General features: G+C 32.7%; 8 protein-coding genes across 8 annotated transcripts; 2 read left to right on the top strand and 6 right to left on the bottom strand.

Moving 5' to 3' along the window:
- Positions 1–1,113: 1,113 nt before the first annotated feature.
- PPL_06092 (uncharacterized protein) lies at positions 1,114–2,755 on the top strand (the record flags this gene model as incomplete). The annotated part of the gene is made up of 6 exons (XM_020576959.1): positions 1,114–1,536; positions 1,607–1,694; positions 1,774–1,857; positions 1,946–2,156; positions 2,378–2,406; positions 2,490–2,755. The coding sequence occupies 6 exons, from the start codon at positions 1,114–1,116 to the stop codon at positions 2,753–2,755; spliced, it is 1,101 nt and encodes a 366-aa protein (XP_020433371.1).
- Positions 2,756–3,054: 299 nt separating this feature from the next.
- Positions 3,055–5,705, bottom strand: PPL_06091 (uncharacterized protein; the record flags this gene model as incomplete). The annotated part of the gene is made up of 3 exons (XM_020576958.1): positions 3,055–3,100; positions 4,243–5,359; positions 5,618–5,705. 3 exons carry the CDS (start codon positions 5,703–5,705, stop codon positions 3,055–3,057), a joined length of 1,251 nt encoding a protein of 416 aa, XP_020433370.1.
- Positions 5,706–5,822: 117 nt separating this feature from the next.
- On the bottom strand, positions 5,823–6,962 carry bxdc1 (brix domain-containing protein; the record flags this gene model as incomplete). The annotated part of the gene is made up of 3 exons (XM_020576957.1): positions 5,823–6,560; positions 6,644–6,782; positions 6,937–6,962. The coding sequence occupies 3 exons, from the start codon at positions 6,960–6,962 to the stop codon at positions 5,823–5,825; spliced, it is 903 nt and encodes a 300-aa protein (XP_020433369.1).
- Positions 6,963–7,720: 758 nt separating this feature from the next.
- PPL_06089 (PP2C family serine/threonine-protein phosphatase) lies at positions 7,721–11,321 on the bottom strand (the record flags this gene model as incomplete). Its single annotated transcript, XM_020576956.1, has 6 exons — positions 7,721–7,783; positions 7,876–8,133; positions 8,227–8,448; positions 8,549–8,950; positions 9,031–10,648; positions 11,245–11,321. 6 exons carry the CDS (start codon positions 11,319–11,321, stop codon positions 7,721–7,723), a joined length of 2,640 nt encoding a protein of 879 aa, XP_020433368.1.
- A 1,613-nt stretch (positions 11,322–12,934) lies between these two features.
- On the top strand, positions 12,935–14,703 carry PPL_06088 (adenylate kinase; the record flags this gene model as incomplete). The annotated part of the gene is made up of 3 exons (XM_020576955.1): positions 12,935–13,397; positions 13,629–14,427; positions 14,526–14,703. The coding sequence occupies 3 exons, from the start codon at positions 12,935–12,937 to the stop codon at positions 14,701–14,703; spliced, it is 1,440 nt and encodes a 479-aa protein (XP_020433367.1).
- A 1,126-nt stretch (positions 14,704–15,829) lies between these two features.
- On the bottom strand, positions 15,830–18,539 carry mpp10 (U3 small nucleolar ribonucleoprotein protein MPP10; the record flags this gene model as incomplete). The annotated part of the gene is made up of 6 exons (XM_020576954.1): positions 15,830–16,477; positions 16,581–16,700; positions 16,787–16,855; positions 16,945–17,287; positions 17,382–18,144; positions 18,254–18,539. The coding sequence occupies 6 exons, from the start codon at positions 18,537–18,539 to the stop codon at positions 15,830–15,832; spliced, it is 2,229 nt and encodes a 742-aa protein (XP_020433366.1).
- Positions 18,540–18,899: 360 nt separating this feature from the next.
- On the bottom strand, positions 18,900–21,936 carry wdr24 (WD40 repeat-containing protein; the record flags this gene model as incomplete). The annotated part of the gene is made up of 4 exons (XM_020576953.1): positions 18,900–20,510; positions 21,266–21,456; positions 21,580–21,705; positions 21,846–21,936. The coding sequence occupies 4 exons, from the start codon at positions 21,934–21,936 to the stop codon at positions 18,900–18,902; spliced, it is 2,019 nt and encodes a 672-aa protein (XP_020433365.1).
- A 559-nt stretch (positions 21,937–22,495) lies between these two features.
- Positions 22,496–23,929, bottom strand: PPL_06085 (uncharacterized protein; the record flags this gene model as incomplete). The annotated part of the gene is made up of 2 exons (XM_020576952.1): positions 22,496–22,578; positions 22,867–23,929. The coding sequence occupies 2 exons, from the start codon at positions 23,927–23,929 to the stop codon at positions 22,496–22,498; spliced, it is 1,146 nt and encodes a 381-aa protein (XP_020433364.1).
- Positions 23,930–24,362: the final 433 nt, after the last annotated feature.

Here is a 24,362-nt window from a genome sequence, read left to right as displayed (position 1 = left end):
AATATTCAAAGAATAATAAAAAAGTAAATAAATATACTTACATTTTTTTAAAAATAATAATAATGAGTTGTTTTTGGATCTTGACAATGTTTTAGTTAAAAAAATAGTTTTTTTAAAGATGTAGTTTATGCAAAAATGAGTTGTTTTAGCAATAAATTCCAATGTAACTCAGATCAAAAATCGATTTGATTTTGATGATCATTTTTGTGAAAAAAATAAATGGAAAATGAAAATTGGTAGTTTAAAATAAACAGTGTGGGTATGCATGGGTCTTGAAATGGTTCCCTGATAAAATTTTGCCCAAAATATAACCTTTTATAAATTTTTAAAAGATATAAAAATATCAAATTATGTGTTTTTTTGATTATTATAATTGCACAGATAGATCATATAAAAAATAAATATGATGTATAGTTTTAGGGTTTTTTTCAAAAAATAAATAAATAAATAATAGATCATCTTTTTGTTCTTTAATAGAAAATAATAATATAAATAAAATAATAATGATCATTGATAAGCATAGAAAGGGAAATAATTATATAAAGTAAAGAAAAAAAAGATTCTTTTTTTTTTTTATAAAATATTAATTATGAGAGGTTAGTTGTTCAAAAAAAAAAAAAAAAAATAGAAATTGGTAGATATATGATGTAAACTTAGCAGATCACAAGTTTATTAATATCAGAGTATCACTTTCAATTAATCTTTGTCTGTGCCAACGTTTTTTTTTTTTTGCAATTTTTAAAAATTTAAATTTGAAAATTTGATTTTGCTAAGTTTGTTTTTAAAATTTTAACGGATAAATTAATGCAACACGATAATTTTCAAAAACTTTTGATTTTCATCAGATTATTAACAGTCTGTAATCTTTAACACTACTTATCATTCAATCAATTAATATACACACTATTTTTTTAAAATTGAAGCAATAATAATAAATTATTATAATTATTATTATTTAATTTTTAATCGATTAAAAGTTATTAATCTTATAATTTAAAAAGTCAATCAAATAGTCAAGCAATCAATCAAATCAATCTATAAAAAACTAGATTTATTTATTATTTTAAAAGTTTTTTATTTTTATTTTTGTACAAATATAATATAATATATAAAATGTATCCAAGAAATAGTTCATCACCATTTGTACAACCTATAGGAACTACCGGTAAGAATCAAGGTGGTCTGAAGGACATGTTGACATTGTATAAAGATGGTGCAACAACTAATGGTGTTGCTGTCGACGGTAGTGCCAACGGTGCAAAAATGACAACACCTGTCAAAGGTGGTGCTAGTTCTATGGTATTCACACCGGTCAAGGAGAATCAACCGATCGCTTTCAACTTGGGTGCTACCATCACTACACCCACAAAGGCAAACAACAACAACAACAACAACAACAACAATGGCGAGCGTAGTCCACTTACACCAGTCAAAGTACTAAACTCACCAGTAAACTCTTCTTCTTCTTCCTCCGGTAGTTCCGATGAAAACGATGATGATGTCAGAGTATTCTCTAAATCTCCAACAAGTTCACCCGTAAGTATTATTCTTAAATTATAAATTACAAAACATTGTCATTATATTCATTACCCTTCAATATATATAGAATTTCAAGAGTCCAAAGAATAAAACATTGAAACAAAAGAGATTTAGAAATATGACTGCACAATTACCAACTATTAAATCTATGGACGGTAAGTTTATTGATATATCATTTATTCTTTGTATAGTTTATACTTATTATTCTTTCTTTTTTTCTTTTATTAAAAAAAGATGTTGTAAAATTACAAGAAGAAATTACAGAGAACAGAGATAAGATACAAAGTTTACAACAACAATTGTCAAGTGCTCAAAAAGGTAAATTTTTTAATTTTATTTTTCCAAACAACATAGTTAAATATTTATTAATTAATTATTGATTGATTGATTGATTAAAAATCTACAGAAAAAGGAGAGATTGAAAATGAAAAGAAAGAACTTTTGGAAAAGTTGAAACAATTGGATGAAAAGAGAGTCAGTGCTGAGAGCCGTGAGAAAGATACCAAGCTACAGTTGGAGGATATGGAGAAGAAGTTGTCGTCTACCGTTGAAGCATTGCACCAAGAGTTTGACAAGAAACTCTCTGATATCAACGATGAACGCTCTCAGACCGAGAAGTATAGCCAACATACTATTGCCGTGCTCCGCGACCAACTCTGCCAGTTGCACTCACAAAACGAGTCGACCAAGAAGTTGCTCGAGCGTTTGGAGCAAGACAAGTCCGAGCAAACCAAGAAGTTGGAATCCGACCAGATTCTCATCGCTCAACTCCAAGTCAACGTTGAAACAACTACCACCACCAACACTGAAATCTCACAATCACTTGAAACCACAAAAGAATCATTGGTAAATACCAAGAAAGAGTATGTATATATTTTTCATAATGTTTTTAATAATAATTATTCTAACAAATTTCAATTATTTATTATTTTTCTTTTTTTTTTTATTAGTTTTATTTTTCTCTACTTGTTTGGCTATTAAATTGAATCAATTGATGTTGAATACTCCAACCAATATTTGTACTCAAGAGTTGTGGGAAGAGGCAGAAGCTCAACAAATCACATCGGCCAGATTCACTCAATTCATTAGCCAGAAAGTAAAAGCATTGCAACAGCAACAAGCTCCACCCTCACCAGCCAAGTCACCAAGAAAGCAATCACCACCAACACCAAAAAAGAAAGGTAGTGCAGCAGCTCCACAAAAATCAAAGAAATAGAATTGTTATTATGTCTGGTCTTTAAATCGGTCTAGATTAATAAATCATTTATTATTATAATTAAATTGCAAGCATCACATTTATTATTATTAAATTAAGATGTTTTTATTATATATTAAAACAACAGTGAATTTAATATCTTTAAAAGTATGTACGGGTGTTCATTATTATATCTTGATAGGTTAAAGGAACAGTCTTACATGGGAAGTTTAATTTTATAGTTTTAAAAAAGTAGATATTAAAATAAACAAAACAGAATAGAATAAAAAATTTAATATTCTAGTTTATAATTAAATAAATCAAAATTTTTCATCTGAAGCTCCAGCATAGTTGGTTATTGTACTTCTATTTTATTATCTTTTTCTTAAATTTTTTTTTGATGTGACAATACAAGGTGGAAGTTGAGATATTCTACAACACAACAATTGTACCGCGGGTTTTATTGTAACTAGTAATTAATTAAAATGAACTTCAACTAAAGACCAGGCGGGGGAAATGATATCTGTTCTATGTTCTACTCCTTAGGTTGGGACTACCTGGATACCACTACTACGTGTCTCGTCGACGTAGACATGAATTTTTTTGCCTTGACGCCAGGCTTCACAGATGATTCCCAGTGCCCGGCGTGGCAATGGCACCTGTATTGCAGTGTGTAAGTAAGTTGTTTCCGTCGCTCAGCAGCTTCGGCCTTTGAGATTTTGGCGCACATGTCCACCTCGATCGATGATGGCACGAGCAATGGAATTGTTGATGTGGTATTTGAGATGGTAAAAAAGAGAACTTAAATAAAATATTTATTATTTTCCCCAATTTTTATCAAAGGCTCCATAGCATAGTTGGTTATTGTAATTCCCTAGTAAATGAAGAGTTAGGAAGGGGTCACGAGTTTGAATTTCGCTTGGAGCCTTTATAAAAGCAACAACCCGCATGCGGAAAAATAGATTTTCTGATAAAAAAAAAAAAAAAAAAAAAAAAAAAGCCATCTCAGCCGGCCTGTGGCTGAACTGCTCCAACAATAAATAAATAAACACGAACTGTAGGGTAATATCAAGCTCTACAACTTGACTATCAGTAATGGTAGTACAAGGATAATTTAAAAAAAAAAAAAAAAAAAAAAGTTTCTCAATATAATTTAAAAGTTTCATTTATCCATTGATGAAATAAATCAAAATAACTATCAAAATCTCCAAGATGAATCTTAAGGATTTTCATTTCAAAGTTTAAGATAAAAAGAATCAAAACTCTTCAACAGTCAGGTTATTGAAAATAACTACCAAATCAATGCTCTTATGATATAAAAGTAAAAACATTAACTTCAAATATTTATTAATCTATCACTAAAGATTAGTATTCCAATGTAGTTAAAAATTTATTAAATTTTGAAACATGTATTATACCATCTGTTATTATTTTCTCGTTGACATTGAACAACAGAAAATGAGAGTCATCCAATCTTTGAAGTTTTAAAGTTTAGTAAAAAAACCAACATTGTAACTTGAACGATTGTAGTTGGTAGATCGATGATTGAATTGTTTTCAAAGAAGCTTTTGTTGGCAGTTAAAGATCTCAGTGAGGATGGATAGCTAGAGGATTCGAAAATAAAGTTGGATCCAGTGATTTCCATTGATTCCAGATCGTCGGGAAGTGACTCAACAACCACCGGTTCCAAACCTTGATAGATATGTAGATGTACCAATGATTTAGGTAATGATTGCTTTGACAGCAAGGTTGTGAGTGAATTGAATGTAATGGTTAGCTTATCAAGACGGCCAGGAATCTCACAGATTTCCGAGATAACAAACTTGTAAGTGAAACTCGGTAGTTCTAAGACTTTGAGGCTGGCAGGTAGTTTGCCAAGTATCAACGAATTCGTACAAGCGCCAGAGAATAACAACGTCTCTAAACGATCGAGGTGAGAGAATACATTTCTATCTAGCTTAAAGCTACCGTAGTGAAACTCAATATGGCGTAGTTGTGATGTAAGTACTTCTGGGTGAAGCTGACAATCCATTTGTATCAACGATAGTTTGGTGGCAGCCATTGGAATATCACCTTGTTTCAACTGGTACTCTCGATACATATTGAGAATCAAATGGCTGAGCGCAGGCAGATTGCAATTCGACAGTAGACGAACACAATCGGTGTTGATATCCAACTTTGTTAGAGTCGATGGAAGTTGATCGCTACCGTCAAACTTAGGAAGATATGCATTCCTACAGATGAGCACCTCTAGTTGGGGAGGCAGCAGTCTGATAGCAATAGGACTATTATAGTTCTCACTGAACTCGAGATGTCTGATCGTAGATTGGAATTGCGTAATGATCTGTTGGTGGAATTGATTATAGAAACACAGTTTCTCCAGTGATTCCGGTAACCATTTGAAATCTTTAGAACAACTATGCTGACTCAGTGACAACGATTTGATAGTGCTTGGGAACTGATCGAATCGTATCTCCAAGCGATCAGAGATACTTAGAGTATCGACATTTGAGCAAGCAAGTCGGTCGCTAAATGGTTTTGTCAAAATATGAAGTTGTGATAGTCTATTTCCAAATATTATTTGTTTCTTTTCATCTGGTATCTCAATAGTATCAAGAGAATCATCTATATAAATATATTATCAAATTATTAATACAACTTTTGTTTTATTAATTGTTATGCTATAGCTACATTTATAATCATTTAAATACAACAATGGTTTGGGAGTAACAGTATATTCAATTGATAATATTTGATTTTTGAATGATAAAAGATTGTAGTTACGTTGTGTGTTTTCGTTTGGTTTGCAGTTCTCATCAAGCTGTTGTTTTTTGAAACAAAGATATTTATCTCTTTCTTGAAACCACTTCTTGCACACCAAACTAAATATGATTCTATCATTATCTCGCTCTATGTATTTAACAATATTTGATAATAATAAATGTGATAAATTTAAAAAGATATCTCCCATCTCTCTCTATCTCATTCTTTAATCATAAATAAAATAAAGAAATATTCAAAAATCAAACAACAAAACAAAGAAGAACCTTATTTTTTAAAAAAAAAGGTGGTGGTGATGATTGATTTTTTATTCTTGTGATTGTTCTTTGTTTTTGTCAGACTTTCTTGTTTTGAGTGCTTTGGTGTGTCTAACAGCGATTTGGTTATGGTCGGTCTTACCCATATGGATCTTACCGTGTGAACCGAATACGTCTGATTCTCTGTTGCTGTCTGCTTTGGGTTTGACGGATTTGTGAATCTTGTGTGCCTCGGCTTCGAGGTCGGACGATGGCAACTTACTACGACGAATGGCAACGTCAAACGATGGACCCATCTCTTCGAGTTCCACCTTTGGAATCTTTGTTCCGGAACGCTTAAAGACGACGCTGTAGTGACGGAATAGGATGCGGTCGTCGACGGCCGTCAGAACGATCACGTGATCGAGACCGGCCAGATTGATATACTCGACGACACGTCCTCTGAAAAAGTCCAAGAACATATTACCGACACGCTTCACTTCTTCTTTGGTCTCGAAATCCTGTCCGTTGAAAATGAAGCATGGCTTGTTGCCAAGCATCGACTTTGAACCCTTGAATGCCTCCATCGGTTGGAAGTACTCGACGGCAAACTCAAACATGTCGAAAACTGTATCATTGAAAAGGCGTCCCATCACCAAGTTGTTTGGACGCTTCTTTGAGTGTGAAGCGAATGCAAAAAGACTGGAATTCGATTTCTCACCTAAAAATTCGATCGACTCTGCTGATTCCATTGGATGAATATCATTTTTTCTACTATATTGAATTGCATCTGGTTTTTTCAAGATATACTAAAAGTAATTATTATTTTAAAATGTTATTATTATTATTTGTAATTGTAATATATATAATAATATGAATATCAAAAACATACCAAATCCTTTATTAATTGTAAAATAGCTGGTGATGTCTTTAAACCTCTGATAAACATTGCTTGTTTAATAAGCTCTATTTCTCTTGACTCCTTCTTTCTAAGATGTTTCTTGGCAGCAGCATTCTTTGCTGGTTGTCTCCTACAATAATACAATTACAACAACAAATTTATATTAATGATTTGTTATTAATTTAAATACTATCTATTTATCTATCTATATATATCAATCCATCTACTATATCTTCTATACTTGACGGTCAATCACCGCTTTCTATTATGTTAATGAAACTTACTTTAAAAAACTTCCTCCTGTGGACATGATTTAGTATATATATATGTATATTATATAGTTAAAACAAAATTTATATTTATAATGATTAATCAATATTATATCAACTTTTCTATACAAAAAGTTAAGCTATTGTTATAAATATAAAAATAAATAATCAATAAAAATAAAATAATATTAAAAAAAAAAATCGTTCGTTTTTGTGAATTTTTTAGAAAAAAATTAAAATTAAAATTAATTCAAAAGTTGATAAATTGCAATAATGAATAGATTTAAATCAATCAATCAAATAAAATAAGGATTGTTTAATATTAAATATTTTTTTTACTATTACTCAGGTTTATTAATACAAGTTAATATATATCATTTTTACAAAAACAAAAAAAAGGATGAGATAAAAGACTAGAATACTGCTTATTGTTGTCTTTGATGGAGGTTGATTGTTTGATATGGTGAAGAGGAGGTTGTTTGTTGTGATTTGTATGTTGTATTTATCAAGTTGTTGTTGTTATTATTGTTGTTATTAAGTTTCAAAGAGCCATCATCAAGTTTGAAATTTGACAGTGAATTATTATGTATGAATGTTTTGTTTGTTGTGATTTTTGTTTGAATTGAATTGAATTGGATTGGATTGTGAAAAGAAATGAAAAAAGATAGAAGAAAGAAAGAAATGAATGAAAGAATGAAAGAAATTAAAGAAATATATTCTCTATATAAGTTATTGTGATGGTGATGTTGGTGTTGTTAATATTATTACTATTATTACTATTATTATTATTATTATTCTTTCAAGTGTAGAATCTTTCAACTCTAAAGCAAATACAAGTGTTATGGTCCATTTTACCAGGATACTATAGCAATGAAGATAATAAAGTAAAGTGTAAAGTTAGTAAATATTTAAATAAATGATTGTTATTGTTGTTGTTGTCGCTATTTTTCATACCAATTTATAATCACATGGTAGCTTCTTGGTGGTGTTTTGTTCCATGAAATCTCTGCTGGTTTGAGTGGTGTCAACACAGTGCTTCAATAGATAGTTGGTGATGTAGCTTGGGGTCAATGACTTTTCATCGTTGAAATGGTCGGACAGCCACTGCGTTCTATATTCGTTCTTGATTCTATCGGTCTCTGCTGCGAATTGCTGACCTGCAATATCCCAACTCTCTGCATCTATACCTAAATCCAATGGTTTCAAACCGAGCTTTTATTAAATTATTAAAAAATAAATAAATAAATAATACTTGTTAATACCTATCTATCTATTCTTTTTGTTCAATTATAATTAATTACTTACTTGTTGAGGATCTAAATTATCATGTACACCGTCACTCAACAAAAGAATCAAATCATTTTCATCACAATACTTGTAAAACACACTGAGGTTTCTGAGGTCGGGCTCACCGTTTCCAACGTAGGGACCGAGTCTGCCACCTGGATCTCTAGCATCTGAAAGATTCTGTCTGTTTCCTTTTGTTATATCACTAAATACTTTATTTTTAACAGAGTAGTGGAATGCCTAAAATAATAATAAATAAAGAAATATCATTTCAAAAAGTATGGTTAATAGCTGGTTGTTGATATTGTTATTGTTGTTAAAGTGTAGCAGTTATACTTACTTTACAATCACCTAAAGTAACACCTGTGAATACCCAATCTGCTTCGACATCGATGAATGTCAGTGAGGACATTCGTTTGAAATCGGTGTGATCTTTCTTTGGTTTCTTGATCTTGGTGAGTAGACCACCGATCAGTGTGGAGGTACCACTCTCCCAGACCTCTGATTTGCCGGCAATGATACCCTTGTGTGCAGCGGTCATACCACCGAGCAAGAATGATCCGGCTTTTCTCACTGTATTGATCTCGTGGAAGTTCTCTTCCATGAATTGCAAAAATGCATCGGTTGCCTTGGTGGCTGCCTCATAAGGTAGACGTCCCCAATTACATCCATCGGCTAAAGTTGCAATAACATTATTTCTATATATACTAACTTTAAATCTATCACAAATTGGATCTCCTTGCTAATTAATTATCAATAACAACATGATAGTTAGTAAAACACGCTCGCACTGTAACAATTGGTTAACAAAAAACAACATACTCTTCTTCCACTGAAATGTTTGGGATAGGATGAACCGGATTTACAACAAATTACATCGTTGTATTTTCGTTCATCTTCCAGCAGGTCTGGCATGGGACCGACCAGGGTAACGATTGGCTTGAACTCATCGACTGCTGCCAAGTCATATTCTGTTGCGGATTCATTACTCTTTCGGTGGTTGATCTGGTAGCTACCGTTATTGTTGTTCTCAGAGCTATTCATACTCTTTATGTTTTCATCGGACGTCGTTATAATGATAGAGGTCGGTGTCAAAGGAGTTGAAGTTGAGGTTGAACTTAGAGTAGAGGTACCAATCGGTGTCGAAGTAGTTGAACTCGATTCACTTTGATTCAACTTGTATTTCATTTGATTACTCTGATCTACATCTATACTATTGTTATTGTTATTATTATTATTATCATCAACAACATTGTTGTTTGATGATTGTTGTTGCTGTTTTGATTGTTGTTTAGCTAGTTGTTGTAGTTGTTTTTTAGACTTTGGTTTTTCGATACGAATCAATGGTAGTGATGAACATATTTTCTCCTCCATGATGGTGGGGAAAATTGAGAGGGCAGCGCCAGACTTGAGAAAAGCCGATCGCTTTTGGGCGGGTGGTCTGTCTTTGTCGCTCTGCATGATGTGCTGTCGCAGATCGGATTTCTTTGATTCGATCATTCTCTTCAGCTGATCTTCGTAGCGACGCAACTCAATATCGTCACCGTCCATCTCACCCTCACGTATCAACATCTCTTTGTCACCGACCACTGCATTGGTCTTGACATGCGAGAGATTACCACCACCACCAACAGCAGGAGTCATACTAGCTGGACTACCTGTCGCTGGTGATTGTTGAGAACCACAAAGAGTTCTAGTATTACTATTTCTCTGAGTAATTTGGTCTTGTAACAATCTTTCCAGGAATTGAATCTCTGCCATCAAAGTCTTGTGATATTCTTGTGAGTGTTGTTGTATTACCGCATTTTGGGTATTATTAATATTATTATTGTTGTTGTTGTTCTGATATTGATCATTGTTATTTGATTTACTACTATTATTGTTGTTGTTGTTTCCTTTATCTGTAGAAACAGTTATAGATGCACCGGCACCCATGATTGATCTTTTGTTACTGCCGTCTGGTGAAGGTAGACGATCGTCGTTGGAGTTGTTCGATCCGGAACTATGATGTATCTGACTCATAGTAATGGAGAGAGATTGATTGGTCGAATTGGCAGAGAGTGTTCGTAATATAGTTTTACCACTTCCACTGCCTACAGTATTGCTATTGGTTGTTGACTGTGCCGCTGAGTTGTTGTTGTTGTTGTTGTTTCCGTTTGAACCAGAGGTGTTGTTGTTGCCGTTGGTAGTGGTCGTCAACGATGGTGTCGATACGGTTAGATAGGTTCTCTGATGCGATGTTGCACTGCCGCTACCACCTCCGATGCTGTTGCTGCTGTTGCTGTTGTTGCTCGTACTACCGCTAAACAAAAATGAGGTGGACTTTTTCTTACGGCCAAGTATTTGACTTAGCTTCTCCAGGGTTGTAGGGCTAGATTTGCCACCGCTGGTGTCGCTCTCAATCAGAATTACCTTACTATGTCTCTCTATTTTGTTATATCTTTAAATTAAAATTTTTTTTTTTTTAATTTTTGTTAATTCTCTTGTTGTTCTTTTTCTTTTTTTAATTTTAACAAAAAAAAAAAAAATCTATGATATGATATATTAATTTTACAACAAACACACACTTTTTTGTAACTTTTTTTTGTTAATTTACAAAAACTATCTAGCTATTATTCTATTATTATTATTATTGGAACTATTGTTATTGTTACAATTATTGTTGTTACTACTAATGTTAATAGTTAGTTATTTTGTTATTTTATTATTTTCAACCTATAATATTAGTTATTATATTAATTGTTATACGATTTTAATCCTGTTGTATCTTTTGTTTGTTGTGATGTTATTGTTATTATTTTTATGAAAATTTCTATTTATAATTGTTATTGTTAATGTTCTTCTTTTTTGATACCACTCTCTGCTGCTTTTGTCACCAAGAACCGTTTAAACCTTCTTTTTCAAAGATTTTCAAAAAAATACCAAAAAAATAAATAAAAAAACAAAAAATAATTAAAAACTTGCAAAAAAAAAAAAATATAAAAAAAAAAAAGAAAATTAATAAATTCAAATATTTGATTTTTGATATAAATATACCGATTGGAGTGTTGATCAACTGACACAATTGAGTGAAACTTCTTTGAAATGTGATTGATTGCATTGATTGATTGCATTGATTGATTGATTGTTGATTGAAATGTTTGAAAAATGTTTGAGTTGTTTTAAAAAACAATAGGAACAGCAAGCAGCAAAGAATGAATGAAAGTTTAAGATGCAAAAAAAAAAAAAAGAAAAGAAAAAAGATAGATTTCTAACTCTTTATTTGTTTTGTACCTACTTAAAATAAAAATGAATGATGTAACCTTACTATCTTAATTAAACTGTAGGAGGACCTATCTATATCTTAATTTAAACTTTAAAACTACTTTATCTTTATATATAAAATCTTTAATTAATAAATTTCTAAATATTGATTTTGATCTATTCTATTATATTGTATTATAAAAAATGAACTGAAAAAATCTGATTGACCAAAGTGAAGAAAAGTGATAAATATAGAGAGATGGAAGTGAATTCTATAGATTCTGTATGACCAAAGTCTAATTCCAAATTTGATGTTTAAAATAATGTTTGATTTTAGGAATCATAAAAATACAATAAAGTAAATGAAATCAATAAAATAAAAATATATATATATAAATATCTGTCTATCTGTCTTTCTATCTATCCATGCAAACAACAATTGATTTGATTGTTTGACCAACTAATAAAATAAATGATGTTCTTATTTTATCTTTTTTTACTTATTAAATAATTTATTATTATTTTCCTTTCACTCACTATAAATTTATTGATTTTGATTTGATTAAGTGATTTGATTTGTTGGTTTGATTTGATGAATATTTAGAGTGTGAATTTTTTTATTTGTACAAATATAAGTAGCATGTATGTATTACTTATTTTACAAGACAAACACACAGACACACACTCACTAAATAAATATGATCATACTAATTGTGTTTGTTATGTTTTTGTTTTGTATTGCTTTAGTCAAGTCTATAGATGGTGGTTTTGTTTCTATATAATATTACTTTAATTTTAACTATAACTCTTTTTTATAAACATTTGTTATTTTTAATTATTACTTTTTTTTTTTTTAATTATTTTTTTTGATGTTTTTTTTTTTAAAATTAGTAAATTATATTTTTTTTTTTTTTAAGATATCAAATCGATTTATTATTAAAACCAAAAAAAAACATCAAAAAAATATTGTTATTCACGAAAATGAATTAGTTGAATTTTTAAAGACGAGAGGTGTTGACTCTTCAATGAACCAATAGGCAACAATTGGATTGGTCGACTAAACTCTCCATACACAAAGCGAGCCGTGTGATCAACAGAATTTTAATATGAAAAAAAATAAGTTTTTTAATTTTTAGTTAAGGTCTCAATAGAGATTTTCACCTCACACTGAATTTCAGATCAGATAAAACCATATGATCTTTCTTTAATTATCAATCTAAAATAATAATAATAATTTGATTTTACTCTTTCAATTTGAATAAATAAATTAAAAAACATTAAAATTTACAACGATGAGATGATAGATTTAAGCAAAAAAAAAAAAACTCTGCAAATATTAATAAAAATCAAAATTAATTTAAATTAATTTTAAAAAATGATCATTTTTTTTGGAGTGTTTACTTTTTCTGACTACTAATTAAACAATATCAAATGATATGATTGAAATTTACTTGCGTTAGAAGAACAAATAAATAAACAGATAATGAAATCATTATTTTTAGCAACAAGTAGAGAATTCTATTTACATAGTTTTAGGATCAACAGTATCAAAAGCATTGCATCATCATCTTTACATTATTGTACATCTTCTTCTTCATCGACTACTACTGCTACCGCTTCAACACATTTACATCAAAAACAACATCAGCAACAGCAACAACAACAACATCAAAAGAAAAATAATAGTCATAATACAAATAATTTAATTGATTTACAAAATAATAGCAATCATAATAATAATAATGAAAATAATAATAACAATCAAAATGATCATTTAGATAAAAATGGAAATAACAATAATAATAGCAATAATAATAATAATAATAATAATACTGATCCAATACATAATTTCTCAACAACCAATATAATTAATAATCTATCATCGATTAGTAGCAGTGTGCATGGCAAACAACAACAGACGATCGATTCAATGCCATCGCCACCCAGTGAGAAGTCGTCGGACGACCTCGAGATCAAAGATCCAAACATCATTTTCAATACGGTTTGGAATAAACTGGAGATGCGCTACGGCAAGGAGAATATGCGATTCCCACAGGAGATCATCTACCTGATGGGTGCGCCCGGCTCCGGAAAGGGAACAAACACACCGTTTATCAGTTCGGTGCGTGGCATCACCGCTGCGCCAATCGTCATGTCGTCGCTTCTCAACAATGCAGAGGCGCGTCGCATCAAGGCGACCGGTGGCATGGTCAATGACTCGTTCGTGTTCCACACGATCCTCGAGGAACTCCGCAAAGTCGAGTACCGCAGCGGTGTCGTTGTCGACGGATTCCCACGAACCAACATCCAGGTCGAGTGTATCAATGCACTCTACGAGAAAATGAAGGAGCTACGAAAGAGCTATTTCAACACACCGCAAGCCAGTTGCTTTCCGCGTCCGGTCTTCCGTGTGACCGTCCTCTTTGTCGAGGAGAAAGAGTCGGTCGACCGTCAGATTCGACGTGGTCAAATCACCAAAGAAACCAATATAAAGCTGAGAGCACAGGGTTTGCCGCTCTTGGAGGAGCGTGATACCGACACGTCGGAAGACGCAGCGCGCAAGCGTTACAAGATCTTCAAGGATCACTACTCGACGCTACAGACCCTAAAGAAACATTTCCCATTCTCGATAATCGATGCCAGCAAAGCGATTGGCGAAGTACAGCAGAGTATCATCAAGGAGTTCAAGTATCAGAGTTCACTGGAGTTGGCCGAGGAGACCTACGATATGGTACAGCGCATTCCACTGGTGAGCGACATCACCGATCATGCACGTGTCGATCTGGTGACGCGACTCGACGAATATCAGTTCCGACACACCGATCTCTTTGCATCGGTCATCAACATCATCGACAAAGACTTTATACCGACGGTGCGTCGCCACTCGATTGCCGGTAGCGCAACCATGAGAGTTACCAATCGTATCTTTTCCAACCCATTAGCTGTCGATATGGCATTAGATGTTTTATCCGAAAGGTATATTATTATCATTGTTTATTAGGTATATTAATATTAAAATGTCATTACTAATGATCTGGTTTGTTTTTTTGTTTTGTATATTTTATTAATAACAGAGGATTTAGAGCAACCGTAGATGTAAGAACAACCCATATTCCTCATAGAATAAATCCAACGACAATGGAAATCGAAACAACTACACAACATGAATATATGTTCAAGGTAGACTTCCAAGCACCTCTCATCAGACTTGAGAACTTGTCAACTCTTCATCCAAAAATGGGAAAAGCTTAGAAAAAGAAAGCAACAGTAGTAAACATATATTATTATTAAAACAACAGCAATAACAACAACAAAAACAACAAATACCACAGATGTAATTCATTTTATATAAACAGATTCTTGTAGATACAAATTATTATTATTATTATTGTGTTCACAAATCGAATCATATCAAATCAAATTAAACTTGACAACTTGACAACCAACCAAATCAACAATAATAAAAACATTTATCTTTCTCTCTCTCTTCTCTTTTTCTACCTATCACATGTAAAATAAATAATAATCATCATCTAATCGAATCTAATTCACCATAAAAACAAACAAAACAGATCTTTCTTTTTTTTTTTTTTTTTAAATGTCCCAACAAGCTTAGATTTAATTTGTTGAATTCTTTAACAATAAACTCTGATTTGATGGGTTGCTTTTTTATGTAGGTTTATTCTATTATATGTTTCAATAATAAAGGTGAGATCAACTATTTAAATGTGTATCAAAAAAGGAGAAGATCACCAGAAAACCAAGTGATGTAAAAATTGAAAAAACAAAAGTTTAATAATAACAAAATTGTTAAATTTGAAAATATTGATAAAAAAATAAAATAAAACTTTAATTTTTTCAATTCGTCTTTCTTCTATGCGATTTGGAAAAATTCTTGTGCGATTTTTGTGTTCGTGGAATTCTGGTTGGTCGATTGTGCGCAGTATATCAGTATTCCCCTTCACAAACTTTATTGGATGAAAAAAAAACAACAATTAGAATTAATTTAACAGTTATTTATTATTAGAAAGATAACTTGGAAAAGATGGATTTAGCTTTAAATTATTTCTTAACTATTCAACAGTAGACGTAACAATCATTGATGAGAATAACGTAATCTACACGAAATTGTTTAAATAGGATTCGCAAAACCATGTGCAGTTCGATCTGATTTTATTATAATTCCATGAAAAAACAAAACATTTATTTTTTCTATCTTTGCAAATAGTGGACGTGTATGTTGATAATAAAAATTGTTTTATAACTTCGTTTTGATGTTTCTTATCTGAACACAGAGTTGGGAATATTTTCCTTTGAATGTCTTCTGAAAATCAAATTCTTGAATTGTATAATAATTCTTTTTTTTTATTAAATAAAATTAAAGTTTATAATTTGAAGAGCTTCCTTTGTTATTGCCATTATTATTATTACTATTCTTTTGTTTTTTATAGTTGGATGGCTGTTGTTCGGTTTGTACACCTTTTCTCTTGTTGTCTTGTTCGGTTTGGAGTTTAGCAAACACAGTACCAGACTTGGCGTACGAGGTTGTCTTTCGTTGATCGCTGGTGTCGACGATCGTTGTATTTCTGGCGGTCTTGAGATGATCGACCGCACGCTTTGTCTCGTGTTTCTTGGCGAGTTGTGGGTTGAGTTTCTCGTCGATACGCTGTTGTGCTTCGGTTTTCTTTTTCTCCTTGCTCCAACTGTCGGTAAGCTTCGAACGCAACTGCTTCTTCTCCTGTTGTGACAGCTCCGAGTAGCCGGCTTCGTCTGCAATCTCCTTGAAGTAGATATCCTTTGGTGCGACCAACTCGGCTGTACTGGTTGCAGTCGGTAGCTTCTCTTCCATCGTAATCGAAGATGCCTTGTTGACAACCAGCTCCTGTTGTTTGATTCGGTTCGGTGTGAAATTAAAGTTACTCAACGAATTCAACTTGTACATCAGTGCTTCCATCAACTTATTGATTGTATTATGTTTCTCTTTCAATTCATCCGTTAACTCTACACCCATCGTCTTTGTTAAATACTAATAAACGATAATAATAAACCATTATTAATATGATATTAATTTAAAAGATAACAAAACATATATATATATATAAGCCAAACTATATATATTAACACTTTACCTCCTTCTCATAAACAGAACCTAAACCTTCAGTATTCTTTTGATCATTCAATTCAAGTTTTGCTTTATATTTCTCTTGGAATTCCTTCTCTGTTTTTCTTATTACATCATCAAAGTTTCTCTATGTGATTATCAATGATAATTATAATGATATTAGTATTATTATTATAATATCGTACTAGTTATATTTTAGTTTAGAAAACAAACCTCTAAAACTCTCTTTTTAATGATATCTTCAATAGTTTGATTAGATTCTTGTGTAATTACTGGTGCAAGCTATATTTTTATATTATAACAATAAAATGTTAATACAACGTAAATAAGAAACATTTGTTTAATTTGAAAGTGTTGTGTTATCAACTTACTCTTTGAGTATGTTCAAAATCAAGATTTTCAGATAAAAGTGAATTGACAGGACGATCTTTAGCAGCAGCTTCACCAATAACAGTCCAGTTCTTCTTTTTAAGGTTTTGTTTCTCGAGTTCTTTGATCTTATCTTGTACTCTCTGTGCCTTCTTTTCAAACTCTGATAGTTCTTGTGGTGGTAATGTTGGTTCATTGTCTTCTTGCAATGCTACATCATCATCTTCCAATCCAAGACCAGCTCCATCCTCTTCATCTTCATCGTCCAAACCATCTTCATCTTCATCTTCCTCATAATCATCTCTACCATTCAATGGGAATTCTTCATCATCTTCATCTTCCTCACTGCATAACAAAAATAGCGATAATAATAATAATAATTGATTGTTGTTTAGTAAGTTATAATAGTTTGTTGTTTACTACTACAGCAACTACTTACCCTTCACCTTTAAAGAAATCATCGAATTTCATATCTTCAGCCTTGACTTGTTTCTTCTTTGCTTTGGTGCTTGAATCTTCGTTCATATATTTATCGAGCAGTTTATCTAGGTGTCTTTCGGTTTCATCCATTTCACCCTCTGGGAATACCATTCCGTCGTCTTCATCGTCATCTTCATCACCAAGTTCAAAATCCTTCTCTTCATCATCTTCATCTTCATTATCGTCAGCATCATCCAAAAACTGCTCCATCTCCTTCTGGTCAAAGAATTTCATATTACTCTTCTTTGTCTTTGTCAATGGTTTATCTTCATCTTCCTCTTCATCCTCTCCTTCTTCATCTTCATCTTCATCATCCATTCCCAAGTCGAAACCTTCACCATCATCCAACTCATCTTCATCTTCTTCATCTTCTACACCATCGTCATCTTCATAGTCATCGTCATCTTCACCGAGACTTCCACTGATTGGATCTTCTTCTTCTTCTTCGTCATCTTCCAGGTAGTCATCATCTTCACCCAACTCCAGATCATCTTCATCATAGTCATCGTCACCCAACTCTAGATCATCTTCATCATCATCATCTTGATCATCTATTAAATTAACATCTTTAATGTTGGCCAACAATGACTTTATATTTGAATCCAAATGAGAGATGATTGGATTATTGAAAAGATCGATCTGTGACCATATCTGTTCGTAATCGAAACCATCCAATAATATATGTTCTAATGAGTCTGTTGGTATTGGTTCATTCTTTTTAACTAGTATATATATTATTAAAAATATAATATTGAATTAGTATACAATTTATTATCTGTCTCAGTAATCTTTAGTTATATAATAATAATAATAATATCTATATTTATTTACCAGTATCATATAGTCTAACCAAGTAATCAGTCATTGACTTTGCAATATCTTTAGGTTGATCTATGAATGCTTCTGGATGACTATTCAACTCGGTGATCACTCTTTCGAGTGTTTCCATCAACGATTCTTTTTTCTCTGCTGGCACCTTTATACCAACATTCTTTTCTTTCTTCTTTTCTATATCATTTTTATTATTCTTGTTATTCTTTGTTGTCGTTGCTGTTGTTTTAGGTTGTTGTATGTTCTTTTTATTTGATACTTGTTGTTTATTATTATTTTTATTCATTATTTAAGTAATATATATTATTGATAATAATAAACAAACAAATTTAAATAATAATACTTTAAAATTCTTTTTTTTACTTTCGTTCGTTTTTTTTTTCAAAAATTAATTTTTATTTTTTTCACATTTTTTTAATTACACTATCCTCTTGAATTCATTTAATTACATAACAATAATTATAATACAATCAAAATTGAAAATAAAAGAAATATTTATTTATTTAAATTATTTCATTAAATTTTTTTTTTTTTTGAATAAATATATCTTGAAGTTTATTTTTTGTGTAAAAAATTAAAAATAGAAAAATAAGTTATTTTTTTTTATTATTTCTATTTTACTATATGCTTGTTTTTGATTATACTATTATGCTATAATGGTTGTTCTTGGTTTACAAATATGTGTACATGATCCGGTTGGACAAACTTCGTGATCCGACTCGAACCATTTCTTCATGTGTTCGAGATGACCTCCGTGACCACATCCTTGGCACCAGGCAAACGCTCCTTTCACAGGGAGTCGACAGACTGAGCATTCCGCTGGCACCGTTCCACATTTGTCGCAAACCCAGTTGTTTGGTGTCAGTGTCTTACCACAGCCACACGATATCAGAATCGATGTCGATCGCTGACTGAGTGATCCCACCGATGGATCTTCGCAACTCTTCATTATTTCATTGGCGCAGTTCCACATCTTGAAACGATGCAGTAGCTCTACGTACGAGCCAAACCACTGAGACACACGAAGACTGTCCAACTTTAGCCGGTCTTTCATAATGAGAACGGTAAATACACAGGTCTGCACGTCTCCGCGTTCAATACAACTCTCCAGGATCTCAACTATCACCGGATGCATATCAAACTGTGGAATCTCCAACTCTGGAAACATCGACATCGATAGGTCGCTATCGACAATCGTAATGGAATTACTTCCGCTACCAGCATGTTGTTTGTATCGACGCTTCGACAACGATGAGGGAGGTTGATCAAACATAGTGGAAACGTTTGACTTGTTCATTATATCTAGATTACTACTGCTTACACTTCTTAGAATGATTGATTCGTTATTGCTGTGATGATGATGGTGGTGGTGGTGATTCGATCCATCACCAACCCCACCCATATTCAAGCTATTGAATGAGTTAAACTTCTTTCTCAGTGAGGAAGACGATGAGATCGATGATGAGTCGAGACCGTCCAACTTTGACGTTGGTGAAGGTGCACGTGTCGGTAGTGAAACCAGTGGTGTGACAGCTTCTGCCGATAGAATACTGTAGATGGGATCGTCGTCAGAGTCATCCAGTAGACCATTGGAATTACCGAGTGATGCAGAGCTACTCTGGTCATCGATAAACACCGGACTATTCATATTATTCTTTCCACTCGAAATTATAGCTGACCCTTCCATTGAATTTCCATCTAAAGAATTACTACCACCACCCATCAACAGTTTATCATCAGTCACCAAAATTCCATTACCAGAAACAACCCCAAGTTGTTGACTACCTCCAATTATACTATTATTATTACTACTATTAACATTACTATTACTATTATTACTATTTTCTTTACTATTAATTTCTTTACTATTCAAATCTTGTTGTTGTTTTTGTTTACTATTTATATTATTATTATTATTTTCATTTTGTTTGTTATTAATATCGTTATTATTATCAAGACTATTATTAATATTATTATTATTATTACTATTATTATCATTATTATCTTCATTATCATAATATAATCTTAATATTGACCAAAGTTTAGCGATTTGATATTGATTGACACGAAGTGCAACCGATTCGTTGTGTTGACATAATTCGTTGAATGGAAGATCTTTAAATTTGTAGTTCTTGGCAAAGTATTCAAAGAGGATGGAGGGGTCGACGATCTTGTCGGTCTTGCCAGCACCGAGTGGTGAATGTATATAGAGAACACCTTTCTCTGTTCGCGGTGGTGACGGTGGCGGTGGAACCACCTGATTAAACGAAGCAAAGAACGACGGATACTGCAGTGACAGCGGTACACTCTCGTTGTTTGTATTTCTATTGATCTTATCGTTGATAGTGACCAACTCGTTCTGAACGTTCCACCCGATACCAGTGGTTCTAACGTGTTTGTACGGCTGATAGGCATCGCTATTCAAATCGTTGATCAACAGGTAGTTGTCCTTGCTGCAGGTGATGAGCGTGTTGTTGTCACGCCATATCAAACCGGTGGGTACGTCGCGATGTTCGCGCAACGAAGCGATAGGGATGTACGGTCGTTTCACATCCCAGATGTGTGTCTGCAGATCGACGATCGACGAGCAACTCGCTATCTGCCAGCGGTGGTTAGGTCGCCATTTGATACGCGAGACACTCGATATCGTCGAGACGTTGTTGAGCAGTTTGCTACTGCCGATATCCCAGACACGAATGGCACGGTCACGTCCACCCGACGCAATGATATTCTTCTCCTCCGGATGCCACTCTATTGCCAGCACCAGACCCTGATGCGCTGTAATCTTCTCCACCGCCTGCGTATTCTTTCTGATATCCCAGAGTTGCACGGTTCCATTGTCAAACGCCGCGGCAAACTGTATCGAATTGAACGGATGAAACTGAACATCTCTGACCGCCTCTGATTTCGGTTGAAATGTAATCTTACATGGTGTAGCATCTCTTATATCCTTTAATACAGCGCTATACAGTTAGTTAAAGTCAATCACTATCTATATTGTTATTAACATACCGATAACTTTAAGGTTGTATCTTGTGAACCTGTTAGAAGGAAATCAGACTTTTCAGGATGCCAAGCCAGTTTGTTGACAGCTCTGTTGTGATCTGTCCATACTTTTTCAACGGATCTTGCACCCTCTCTCGTTATATTCCAAACTACTACAGCACCATTCGTAGCTGCTGTTGATATCAAATATTTATAATCTACAAAAAAAAAAGATAACATTGTTTTTGTTTGTTAATCATCTAAAAGTTAACTAACTAACTAACTAACTACTAAACAAACTAATCCATCTGCTATCTAATCTATTAATAGCTAATACATACTTTCGACTTGTGATGGATGCCAACAACAATCATTACCAGTATAGTTCAACGATTGTGTTTTACCAGCACGCAAATTGATTACCACTTTCGGCTGTTCATCATTCTCTAACGAAACAATCTTTACAGCTGTGTTTATTGATGTTTATTTATATGATTATAATATATATATATATATATATATGTTAATAAACAATCATTATATATTAATTACTAGAAGTAGCGCTATTTTGATACATTACTATCTCTTCCAGCAACAATTAAATTACTTCCATCGTGAGATGCACTGATTGCGTTGAGTGGACTACCAAGATTCAGGTATGCATGTGTCTTTGGTGTACGTTCGACTACACCTTTCATTTATTGTATATTTATATATTGTTATAACTGATTAACAAAGTTATATATCTCTTTTATAGGACTCTATAAATATACACTATCTATCTTGATAGAATCACCACTTCACTCTTTTAACCAATACAACAAGTATTGTTTACCTCGAAATTGATCTGGTGACACTGTCAATATTTTGTATAAAAAGTGTGTGATTCTATTTTTTTTTAAATGAAACAAAGTGATTTGTTTTTGTTTATGTTTATTATGATTATTATTATTTGTTAGTTTACTTTCATAACAGTTATAAGTATTTTAATTAATTAGCTTGACCTCAGATTTGGTGTCCACCCCTAATAAAAAAAAAAATCAAATTTTTTTGTCATTTTAATGTTTTTTTAATTTTGATAAAGACTTTGATCGAAAACAAAAAAGGTAACTCAATTTTTGCAAAAATTTCAATCGGATAGATAAGCTAGCGTGATAATGTTAAAAAAATAAATATACTTTATAAAGTATTTATTGGTGATAAAAAGATTGGTTTGGTTGGTTTGGTTGAACTGAACCTGATTATTATAATTTGTTGTTAATTGTCATTATAATCATATTCAGAGTCAATCATTGATTTATATGCTTTTCTTCTTTGTCTTCTTCTAAATCGTGTTATTACTATTGAAAGTATGATGATGATTGAGATTAATAGGACGATCGATGTCATTGCGTACACTCCAATCGTAGATTGTTTACTGTGATGTCGTTCGTGTGATGCGTCTGTGCTAGAGCCGTGTGAATCACACGTCGATTGCTGACCTGACAATCTACAACTAGTGGGATTCGTGCGATTCTTCAGGGAATTGCATCTTACGAGTTGTTCATTTTCGTTCAACTGGTTGTTTGAGCTGTAGATCGAGCTGTCGTAACAATAGATCGATGCTTGTCCGTTGTTTGCGAACTTACAGTTGCTTACATTCATATTTTTAATATTGAATAGGTAAATCGATTGACCCGATCCAAATGTATTCGGTGGACTGTTGGTGAACGATGAGTTGCTGATCGATACCTCTTTCGTGTCGAATGCATAGATGTGTGAACCGAGATAGCCACTGTTGTTGTTGAATGTCGAGTGTTGAATAATGAGTTTCGTTAGGAGTGAATAGATTCCTGCACCTTTGATATCACCCCGGTTGTTACTGAATGTACAATTGTCAAACGTAGATGATCCTTTTTTAACAGCTTGATATCCACTTTGAAACACCTGAGATGCATTGACATTGGATTCGAACAAACAATTAGAAAACTGTATTTGGGCACCGATGGCAGCGATGATCGACGGTGTAATAGTAGGCACTTTGGTATTTTGAATGGTGTTTCCAATGAATTCCGTTCCATCGATTCTAACGGTATCAAGCATATTCTTTAATAGAAAGAGTGTCATTTGATTTGCGGTGTTATTAAAGAACAGACACTGAAACATTTGAACTCGCCCACCAGTAAACACTATTCCATTTCTAGAGGTATAGTTATCTTGAAATATGGAATTACTAATAGTGGCGTTTCCATTATTGCTATAGAGAACGGTGAACTCATTGGCTGAATTTCCGAGGAATCGGCAACCGTCAATATTGATAACTGGCGGATTGTCGTAGCCAATAACGGTGCTGTGATAGTCAATGCGAATATGCAACACCGCCGCAGAACTCACAGCAGTGTTATTCTTAAATACGCAATCCACCAACGTCAGGTACAGCTTTGTGAAAAAGACTTTTACATAGATGACACCGCCATCCATTGGTGTGTATCCATTGATAATATTCAGACCTTCCAAATGGATGCTTGTGTTCAGGTGCTTTAGCTTATCGGGTGACCATGCCGGTTCGACCAAAGTGATGAAATTGACAATGCCCTCCAGATCGATAGTGACACCGGATTCTATGGATTTCGATTGTGATTCAATCGTTATGTTGATGTCAAACAACGACATCGCACTGTTTAGGTAGGATCGATAGTAGCCATCGGCCATAATGATCCGCAAACTTGAATTTCCCAGCTGTTGATAGTAAAGATCATTGTATATCTGAATGGCTTGCACAATCGATGGACATGCCATATTATCCTCCATAGATTCTCCACATCTCTCTGATTGATTATTTGAATTTAGATTTACATAAAGCAAGATTTCCACAATCTCACTTTCCAAACTAGGGTTGTCATCAACATTTTGATTTTGAAAACTTTCATAATCAATTATTAAACTATTTCTATTATTACTACTACTATTGATATCTTCAATAATAATACTCTGACTAAAAACTACATTCACATTTATATATATTATGATTAAAAAAATTAAAATTGAATATCTAAACATTTATTATCTACATGTATCTATGATTTTTATATTATTCAAAATGATTAATTAAAATATTTTTTAGTGCCATCTTTTAAAAAATTCT

This window comes from Heterostelium album (assembly GCF_000004825.1).
Source record: "Heterostelium album PN500 unplaced genomic scaffold PPL_contig13, whole genome shotgun sequence".
Lineage (NCBI taxonomy): Eukaryota > Evosea > Eumycetozoa > Acytosteliales > Acytosteliaceae > Heterostelium > Heterostelium album.
Note: the sequence above shows the minus strand (reverse complement) of the source record. Positions and strands in the feature narration are given on the sequence as shown.